The 10,518-nt window shown below is 41.8% G+C and overlaps 2 protein-coding genes across 2 annotated transcripts; one reads left to right on the top strand and one right to left on the bottom strand.

Moving 5' to 3' along the window:
• The first annotated feature begins 903 nt into the window (after nucleotides 1-903).
• On the top strand, nucleotides 904-3,386 carry LOC109475202 (zinc finger protein 501-like). The gene has a single exon (XM_019775786.1). It carries the CDS (start codon nucleotides 907-909, stop codon nucleotides 2,431-2,433), a length of 1,527 nt encoding a protein of 508 aa, XP_019631345.1. The 5' UTR covers nucleotides 904-906; the 3' UTR covers nucleotides 2,434-3,386.
• Nucleotides 3,387-4,139: 753 nt separating this feature from the next.
• On the bottom strand, nucleotides 4,140-9,379 carry LOC109475148 (protein PFC0760c-like). The gene is made up of 5 exons (XM_019775682.1): nucleotides 9,121-9,379; nucleotides 7,604-7,993; nucleotides 6,134-6,406; nucleotides 4,962-5,570; nucleotides 4,140-4,240 (listed from the first exon to the last, which is right to left on the bottom strand). Exons 1-5 carry the CDS (start codon nucleotides 9,377-9,379, stop codon nucleotides 4,140-4,142), a joined length of 1,632 nt encoding a protein of 543 aa, XP_019631241.1.
• Between the last annotated feature and the right edge of the window lie 1,139 nt (nucleotides 9,380-10,518).

A 10,518-nucleotide genomic window follows, 5' to 3' on the forward strand; every position in this document is an offset into this window, starting at 1 on the left:
CCCCCCCCCCCCCACACACACATACACAAGAAATTACTATGCTCAGAATGTCACATTAGTTTACAACAGAGTTTATTAGTTCACAATCAATCGTTCCAGGCTGAATCGTTCCACGCTTTACCAACACAAAAGCTGGATGCAATCAGTCCTTCTGTAATGTAGGCAAACTTTCCACACACTAATCGGATAATCAGGCAAAGATGATGACCTTCTGTAATGTAGGCAAACTTTCCACACACTAATTGGATAATCAGGCAAAAATTATGACCTTTCAGCCCATAGGAAGTTGACCTTTCAACCCCAGCGGTTGCAGACAAAAGAGAAAACGATTTTGCGGAGGTAAAAATCACTCGCAGCAGGTAAGGAACGCGATTAAACAACGACTGTCTGTCTTTTTCATGTAGTGTAGAAGATATACGCCATTTCTGGCGTATCTGGGCCACATTTGGACGATATGTGAGGCTTTTTCGGGGTGGGAAAATGCTTGGGGAGGGGGGCGAACCCAACTGTCCTTCGATCGAGACAAAGGAGTAGTTTTGCTGTAGCGTTAGTACCGTAAAAGGGACAATCCTACAGCAGAAGCCATGTGTAAAGGCAATCACAAATACGTGGCCTGAACTTTAGAAAAACGGTTTGTGTATAAAATGAAGCGGGGGAGTGGGGGGGGGGCGTGGACAGTAAAAAAAGAATTATGACCAGAAAATCCAGTTTTGCCGCCCTGAAATTTCGTCATTTGGACGCTTTTAATATCATTATTGTGGGAGTGGAGGCTGGTTAGTTGTTGTATTTTTTGCTTTTTTTTGTGTCAGGAGTTATAATTTTTATAAATGCACTTCTCACTCATGTTTTATACATGTAAATAAATGTGTTTCATATTTTCATCTTACTTTGTCCTTTAGGTTAGAAATGGCAGAGGCAGGTAATGGGTCTCCAACTGCAGTTTCCCAAAACACCTATGATGGGTCTCCCATTGGAGTTGTATGGGACAGGGATACAAGAAATGTTGAAGACCAGCCAACAAGATCCAGTTTGCACAAGGAGGACAGTCAGCCAGAAACAGATACTGGTGAGAAGCCCTATGAGTGTGGGGAGGATGTGTCCAGGGCAATTCAGAATTCTACCTTATCCCAACATACTCATGCAGGTAAAAAACGCTACCAGTGTGACCAGTGTGATTTTTCTACTGCATATAAAAGCAGTTTGAACCAACATCTAAGAAGACACTCAGGAGACAGACCCTACGTGTGCGGGGAGTGTGGGTACAGCGCATGTGAGAAGTCTATCTTATCCCAACATATGAAGAGAACTCATACAGGTAAAAAATGCCACCAGTGTGACCAGTGTGACTTTTCTACAGCATATAAAAGCAGTTTGAACCAACATCTAAGAAGACACGCAGGAGACAGACCCTACATGTGCGGGGAGTGTGGGTTCAGGGCAAACCAGTTTTTTACCTTATCCGAACACATGACAACTCATACAGGTGAAAAACCCTACAAGTGTGACCAGTGTGACTATGCTGCTGCACGGAAAGGACATTTGAAACACCATCGAGCAGTGAAACACGATGGATATAGGCCCTTCATTTGTAAAGAGTGTGGGTACAGTACAACTCGAAACTCTTACTTGACCAGACATATTAGAACTCACACAACTAAAAGATCCTTCAAGTGTGACCAGTGTGATTATTCTGCTACATTGCAAGTCAATTTGGACCAACATCTAAAAAAGCACACTGGAATCAAACCCTACATGTGTGGGGAGTGTGGGTACAGGACAGCTCAAAACTCTTACTTGGTACGGCATATGAGAATCCATACAGGTGAAAAACCCTACAAATGTGACCAGTGTGACTATTCTGCCGCACAGAAATCCCTGTTGGATGGCCACTACCGAGCGAAACATATGGAAAACAAGCCCCACAAATGTGAGGAGTGCGGGTATAGTACTATTTGGAGGAAGGACTTGGTCACTCATTTGAGAACTCATACTGGTGAAAAACCCTACAAATGTAACCTGTGTGACTATTCTGCCACAAAGAAATGGTCATTAGACCAACACCATCTAGCACATCACACAAATGAGAAACGTTACGTGTGTGGGGAGTGTGAGTACAGGACAAATCGAAAGCACGACTTATCCCAACATATTAAAACCCATACAGGTGAAAAACCCCACAAATGTGACCAGTGTGACTATTCTGCTGCACAGAAGTCCAATTTGGAAACACATCGGCTAGCAAGACACACAGATGAGAAACGCTACATGTGTGAGGAGTGCGGATACAGGGCAACTCGAAAGGCAGACTTAGTCCAACATAGGAGAATCCACACTGGTGAAAAACCCTACCTGTGTGAGAAGTGTGGTTTCAGAGCAGCGCATAAATCCAGCATGACCCACCATATCAAACTCCATGCTAATGAAAAACCATGAACCGTGTGGTTACTGTAATTCACTTTGCAAATGTATGTTCAATAGTACTTGCAGCAAAAGTTTGCAGTCTGAGAAAAATGGACATATTCATGGAACTATTTCTTCTATTGGTGGCGGCATGTGCAGAAAAAAGAAAGTGGGTGAATTACTTCTTCACGGTAATAGTAATGGTAAGTTTGCAGTGCAGAAGTGACCGCAAAACCGTGAACATAAAATTTCCAGGAAATATCATGAATTACAGTACATGATGTATTTACATCAGGGCCAATCACCTATCATTCAATCACAATGGGGGCTGACATTGTTTACAAGATAACTTTGACCCCAGTGTTGACTATGGGTGCAATTTGTAAACTGCTAGTTTCATTGTTACAACAATGTATTACAATTATGTTACATATAGAAAATATGAAAGTGCCAGTCATCTGTTTGTGACAGCTATGTATATATATACTGTACATACTTTTTAAGCCTGCAGAAAGAAATTAACACATTCGTTTGTCACACAACTCAAAACTTGTAATCCATTCTGAAATATTCTCATTCACTAATTACTGGTAGCATTACATTAGTCTGGTATACAGACAGTCTTGATCATACCCATGCAGGGTGGTCTTCTTATACAAGTTTGACGGTACATTTAAACACCACTGTATTTTATTTCGTGTATCATATTGGACTACATGTTTTATGTAATGATATGGGCCTTTCAGCCTGAAATGAATAATGAATAGTGTAAATAAGATAAATCTTGGTAATTCACACCAGCTCAAATACTACTTTCACTTGTTATACTTGTATAGTGTAGCATTTCTGTTTGAAACACACTAAATCCTTTTAGCCTCTTTATAAAAGGGCAAAATGTATTACTTTCTGCTTGTTTATTTGCAGATTCCAAGAAAATCTACTCTAACCATATTCCATAGATATAAATCATTGAGCAGTTTTGATAAATATGTGAGTGTGTGTGCAGGTGTGTGTCCGTGTGTGTGTGTGTTTGCGTGTGAGTGTGTGTGCAGGTGTGTGTGTGTGTGTGCAGGTGTGTGAGTGTGTGCAGGTGTGTGTCTGTGTGTGTGTGTGCAGGTGTGTGTGAGTGAGTGTGTGTGCAGGTGTGTGTGTGAGTGTGTGTACAGGTGTGTGTGTGTGTGTGTGAGTGTGCTCGTGTGTGTGTGTCCGTGTGTGTGTTTGCGTGTGAGTGTGTGTGCAGGTGTGAGTGTGTGTGCGTGTGTGTGTGAGTGGGTGGGTGGGTGGGGTGTAGGTTAGAGATAGGTACATAGGTATTAAAGATAAAAAATGTAACAAAAAAACTGGATGGGGTCTTTAACATGGGGCAGACGTTTCAAACACCATGTGAATTTTATCAGTGGGTTTGGTTGCGAAGTTGCTTGATTTTTGGCTACAGCCCAGGGGCGGAGCCTTTTAGTATATCTTATGTCCGGATTGGAAAAGTTCCACACATGTCCGGTACCCGGGAACATTTGACACCTAACACCCTGTCACTCTGTAGTGAGACGTGGGAAAGGTGAAGTACCAAAAGAAAGGCAGATTGGTACATTTTACAACTGAGATAAAATCTTTTGCAAATGCCTGGCTGAAATACATGTATTTCTCATTGCACCCCTCTCCAACACCACTCCCTGTTTCACTGATAAGACAAAACTCGGGGTGCTTGACAAATAGACCTTCTCTTTTCACTGCACCAGTAATCATCCCACATGGGAAACCCAGTGACACCTGACCAGTACTGCACGCACATGTCCGTCCAGTGAGTCCATCTGGTGCCAGATGGCTCTTCTGGATTCCAACCCTGTATAAACATATATAAAACGTTTAACATACAAATGATAAAAAGAATTCGGAAATTTCACACTTCCATGAAACCACAATGTTAACAATTCAGACATTTTTGCAGAAACACACACACACACACACACACACACACACACACACACACCAACATACACACACCAACATTACCACAAACACAAAACATTAGGTTAACCGTTAAGTACATAATAGTATGCATCAACTTCACTCGTTTCATAGCTACATGTTCCCTACAACTTAAGGTCTAAACGTACCTTGTAGTTTCCCAATGGAGACCCATCCTCCCAAGTCCAGCATCTCACCCAAAGACGGAAGGCCCCCCCGTCCCTCAGCCCAATGTAATAAACCTTGTTTTCGCCTTCCTCGTAGACCAGTCTACTTAAGGCCATGTCCAATTCTTTTGTTTTAGGCATGGCTAGCCTCGCTCCCTCTCTTTTGCAGGCTTCTGAGGCGTCATCGTAGTTCATTTCTCGGAAGTTTAGCCGGAAGCAGGCCCCGGCGAGCAGTTTGTATCCGACTTGGCAGCCGTACCTCTTCGCAGCTGTAAAAGTGACTGCTGACTGCGTGGTTTTGACGACTGACTGCGTGGTTGTCACAATTTTTGGCCTGGTTGTCACCTCTGGCAGTGTGGTTGTCACCTCTGGCAGTGTGGTTGTCACCTCTGGCAGTGTGGTTGTCACCTCTGGCAGTGTGGTTGTCACCTCTGGCAGTGTGGTTGTCACAACTGTCGGTGTAGTTGTCACAACTGTCGGTGTGGTTGTCACGACTGAAGGCGTGGTTGTGACGACTGACATCGTGGTTGTGACGACTGACTGCGTGGTTGTGACGACTGACGGCGTGGTTGTGGCGACTGATGGCGTGGTTGTCAAGGCTATCGGCGTGGTTGTCGCGACTGACAGCGTGCACGTGGTTTGGACAATTAGCCGCGTGGTTGTCACCATTTTTGGGTTGATTGTCTTCTCTGGCAGTGTGGTTGTCACGGCTAGCGGTGTGGTATTGACGACTGACAACTTGGTTTTCACGACTGACGGCGTGGCTTTGATGGCTGACTGGGTGGTTGTCGCAATTCTGGGGTTGGTTAAAGCCTCCGACATTTTGGTTGTCACGGTTAGCGCTGTGGTTGTCACTACTGATGGTATGGTTGTCACCATTGTTGGTTTGGTTGTCACCCCTGGCAGTGTGGTTGTCAAGGCTAGCAGCGTGGTTGTATTTACTGACGGCGTGGTTGTCACCATTGGCGGTTTGGTTGTCATCCCTGGCAGTGCGGTTGTCAAGGCTGACGGTGTGGTTGACATATTTGTGATGTGTGACTAGAACATCAAAGAGGGTACACAAGAAAACAATTAATCAAACTACTGGATAGATTTTTCAATATTTACTCATTATCTTGGTGTCTAAAATCCATCGACGTATGTTTAAAAAAAGGCGACTTACCGGATAGATATCTGATGTGGCAGTGAAGTAAATGACAGGGACAACCACGCCAGAAGCAACCAATGCTGTCAGTACAACGGTAATGAGGATGCCACGGAGTATACGTAGATGGGAGCGGAGAAATGTATAGCATGTGGAATCTGTGGAAAGGCAATAGTCAACAGTTATTCATGGTTTCCCCGTTCCCAGGTATTATGCGTTCCTGTGGTGGTCTTACATTTCTTGATGACAGAATAATAAAAAAAATGAAGGTTGATCCCTGAATATTCATATTCTACAACATCTGTTGAGTCATTTCGAACAAATGTTGTATCATCTTTTCTATTGACAGACGCTATAATTAGAAAAAAAGGCAATTTTTCTTGGAGATAAATGTGTATACCTTTGTAGTTATTTTGTCGAAATGCACCTGGTATGTACATTGGATTCTTTAGCATGCCAGAGGCGTCCTTTTGGTCGTTAATTGTCTGTTTAGTGTCCTCTTCTTTATCAGCTGGTTGGTCGCCATATCCATTGTCCCCACTAGCCTGCTGTAGACTGTTGAAGTCATCCCTGTTGTTGTAGATGTGGTTGTCAGGGTCGTCGTGCTGTAGGCTGTTAAAGTCATCCCTGTTGTTGTACACGTGGTCATTATTAGGGTCGTCATCGCAGTCATCAAGGACAGCGTCGGCAATCTCAGTTTCCTCGTGTCTGGTGGGAATCGTCGGTTGTTCTGTGCAGTACAGGTGGGGGGGGGGGGGTGAGGGTGGTAGAGAGAAGGTATTTGTGAGAAATTTATATCTAAAAGGGGCATTATTTAACATTTCTTGCATCAAAAATAGAAATATTTTGATTGAAAGAATCTTGGTGTGGTAGTAATTAACATTTCAACGTATTTGTGCAGTTTCACATTTCTCATTGTCGCTAAAACAGCACACATCCAGCCCACTACAAAGAAATGACCAGAAAATTTATTTTTTGTTTCCTCCAATTGTTACATAATGAAATACCGCTGTTTTAGACAGATCTTTTTAGATGAAGTACCCTGGTCAGCGAAGGCAGCTACGGTTGTTATGTACGACCTGTATGGCCACAAGGCCGCGATAACTGCCCTATAGTTGCCACTATATTATCATATATCTTAAATATGTTATTGTATGTTGTCATTTAAATTGTCTATTTTTGTATTATTACTGTTTTATAATGTATTTTGTATGTGGAGAGACAACTGGCAGAGGTGCATATATGCACCTGTTTTGTCTCTCCTCCATGCTACTTCATGTTGCAATGGAAAGTCAAATAAATAAATAAATAAATAAATATTATCATAGTAAAGAAACGTTCTCAGGTAAAACGCTTCTTTGAACAAATCATAAAAGAAAACACTGTTTGATGTAGTTGATTGATCGCGATGAGGCTACTAAATATCATCGCTTTAGAAATTTGTCCTCACTTGCTCCAGACTAAATGTTTTGAATACAAAGAGATGTTTTTTTTGTTTCAATATGAGATACAATCTGCGAAATGAATATCAGGGACGAAAATATAAAGAATCATCCTTGTTTTTGAATTTATCATGATCACTTATCCAAGACTAATGTTTTGAATATAAACCTAAAACCTTGCTAGATAATGTTTCAGAAACATTACTCTATGTTTTCATATAATTACCTTCGTCGAGAAGGTTGTGTCTTAGGTACACCATGATATATTGGTTATAGGTGTGGTGCATGTATCATCAACTTAGATATTTGGTAGGTAGGTTGGGGTAGGGACTACTCGTACACAGGTCGAGGTCAATATGGGTAATCCAGTGGCTTTGTAAGGTACTGCAGTGATATACGAGGCGTGGCATCCCGTGTAGTGAACATGCTATGGTTTTAATATTTGCTTACTAGGGAGATCAATATGATAAATTAACAAAAAATACCTGAATGACCAGCTTGTTGGTCGCATGCAGGCGCGTACATCGTGTTGCCGACCAATCCAATGATGTTACGGCTGACAGTCACGGGAAATGTGCTCTCAGCAGCTGTGCCGGTTGCATGTTCACAGGCAATATTCTTTGGGTCACCGATCGACCTAGGGGTGCTGTTGTCATCCCTTTCGGCGCCCCTTTGGTCGTTACTTGTCTCTGTAGTGTCTTCTTCTGTATCAGCCGGTTGTTCACCATAGCCATTGTCCTCACTGGTCTGCTGTAGGTTGTAGAAGTCATCCCTGTTGTTGTACACGTGGTCATTATTAGGGTCGTCATCGCAGTCATCAAGGACAGCGTCGGCAATCTCAGTTTCCTCGTGTCTGGTAGGAATCGTCGGTTGTTCTATACAGAACAGTGTGAGAAATAGGAGTATAGGAGTGAGAAATACTTAAAAGGGGCATTATGTACCATCTTTGCACCAAAAATTGAAATATTTTATTTCAAATAATCTTATGTGTGATTGTAACTACCAGAAATTGTAAACACACATGGCTGACTGCTGTGTTCCCAGCATTTAAGCACTCTTGTATGGCATCAGATCATATTTTGGTAACTCCGCTTGAATGCCGCTTACTTGCAATGGAGTATGGTTGATTCATGAAGAAATGACAAGAAAAAAATACTTTTTGTTTCCTTCTAATGGTATATAATGGAATTTTGTCTTAGATAGAATTTCTTAGTAACCCTAGTCAGCGAAGACAGTTATGGTTGTTATTATCATAGTGTCGTTCGTCCGTCAGGTTGACGAGGACCGCTTTGTCATCCCTCTGTAGTAGGGTGACATTATCATATCAGTATTATCATAGTAAAGAAACGTTCTAAGATAAAACGCTTCTTTGAACAAATCATAAAAGAAAACACTGTTTGATGTAGTTGATTGCTCTCGATGAGGCTACTAAAAATCATCGCTTTAGAAATTTATCCCTACATGCACCAGACTAAATGTTATGAATACAAAGAGGTGATTTTTTTAATATGAGTTACGATCTGCGAAATGAATATCAGGGAGGAAAATATAAAGAACCATCCCTGTTTTTAAATTTTGTTATCACTTTTCCCAGACTAATGTTTTGAATACTAGTATGAAGGGATAATTTTTGTTTGATACGAGGTACAAGCTGCCAACTGGATGTCAGTTAAAAAAAACCTACAACCTTGCTAGATAATGGTTTAGAAACATTCCTCTGTACATGTGTTTTCATATAATTACCTTCGCCGAGAAGGTTGTGTCTTAGGTACACCATGATATATAGGTTATAACTTGAGGTGTGGTGCATGTATCATCAAAATATTTGGTTGGTAGGTTGGGGTAATGACAACAAAGGTAAAGGGCAGTTTAATATGGGCAATCCGGTGGCTTTGTAAGGTACTGCAGTGATATACGAGGGGTGGCATCTCGTGTTGTGGACATGCTATGGTTTTAATATTTGTTACTAGCTAGGTTGAGATTAATAATCAACAAAGAATACCTCTATGTCCAGCTTGTTGGTCACATACAGGCCCGTACATCTTGTTGGCGACCAAACCAATGATGTCACGGCTGACAGTCACGGGAAATGTACTTTTAGCTGCTGTGCCTGTTGCATGTTCACCTTCACTCTGTCCAATCGGTGTAAGGGTGTTGTTGTCATCCAATCCGGCATCATAACCTTTAGAATTATCGTCACAAAATTGAATGAGTTTATTCGGATCCACAATCACCACGATGACACTAGCATTCAGTTTCATTCCCGAATTCCAGTTTGATTCCGGACTAATTCCCATATCTCAGTAATCTTACATCCAGATGGCCAAATATCATATAATCATAAACTGCAGATAAAAATGGCCAAAACTGCAACAAACAAATTTACCTACATTGTATAACATATATTCAAAGCAACGCAACTAAAGACTTGTACGGGCACCGTAATGGCGCGAAATAAGTGGTATATCCGTATTTGCGGGCACGTATAAGGGTTATAAAGTAATGAGCACGTATAGGGGTAATCAAGTTGCGGAAAGAAGAAAGAAACATAACATATGCTTTAAGCCACACAACTGGAAGCACCAGAAAGGTGTGGAAATAAGTGGCCTACCCGTTTTACGTAATTTCAGAAAGGCCACGTTTTGACAATTTTTAAGAGCACGTATACATGTTAGTGGTGGCAAAGATGCGGAAAGGGAGATGAAACGTCGCCTTAACGCTGAGTTTAAGCGTGCTTAGATTCAAGTTTTCGAGTCGCGAAATTGGCGATAACGACAACAAAGGCTCAACGGTTGAATTGGACTAAAACATACCTGCATTGTCATCTGGCGTTGAAGATGATACTGAACTATCCATAACGTCGGTATCTCCGCCGTGAACCACCTGAAGCTGCCCTGTGTTCATCTTCTTTTGAGCAGCGGAGGGACCAAAATAATGGACCCCGGCAAGCCCAGGAGAAAAGACGTCGCCCAACAAAAATCTTGATTCGTCTGGTAAAAAAGTTGATCAAATCAAGCTGATTGTGAGCAAGTTATATTACAGTTATATATGCATGCAAAAGTCCTTGGAAGAATAATCACTCTTCAGATGTTGAAGAACAAACGGCAGAAGTGATTTAGGGACACAACTCCCAGCCCTGAGCCCAATAAAATTTCGTATATTTTTCACATGTGGTACCCAGAAAATAACGTAATCTGTTAGGGGGCTCAAACGCATCAGGTACAGAATAATGACAGACATGTCATAAAATGGCATTAAATTGGCCACATTTACTCTTGCAAATATTTTTTGTTTGTTTTGCCGCCTTTGAATTGCAGTGGATTCCTTTAAAGCCAGACTATATTTTAAAGCCGGACTTAAAAGAGCTACTCACCCTATCGCATTAAGCAGCTATTGTATA

The sequence above is a fragment of the Branchiostoma belcheri genome, unplaced genomic scaffold, assembly GCF_001625305.1.
Source record: "Branchiostoma belcheri isolate BF01 breed outbred unplaced genomic scaffold, Haploidv18h27 scaffold33, whole genome shotgun sequence".
Taxonomy (NCBI): Eukaryota; Metazoa; Chordata; class Leptocardii; order Amphioxiformes; family Branchiostomatidae; genus Branchiostoma; species Branchiostoma belcheri.

Excerpts from the sequence above, each read along its gene's own strand:
- LOC109475202 (XM_019775786.1), top strand. The coding sequence starts at position 907 with ATGGCAGAGGCAGGTAATGGGTCTCCAACTGCAGTTTCCCAAAACACC.
- LOC109475148 (XM_019775682.1), bottom strand. The coding sequence starts at position 9,379 with ATGAAACTGAATGCTAGTGTCATCGTGGTGATTGTGGATCCGAATAAA. Across the intron at positions 6,407-7,603 it reads CCAACAAGCTGGTCATTCAG|AACAACCGACGATTCCCACC; the intron begins GTATTTTTTGTT and ends TGTACTGCACAG. Across the intron at positions 5,571-6,133 it reads CGACCAAAAGGACGCCTCTG|TCACACATCACAAATATGTC; the intron begins GCATGCTAAAGA and ends TTGATGTTCTAG.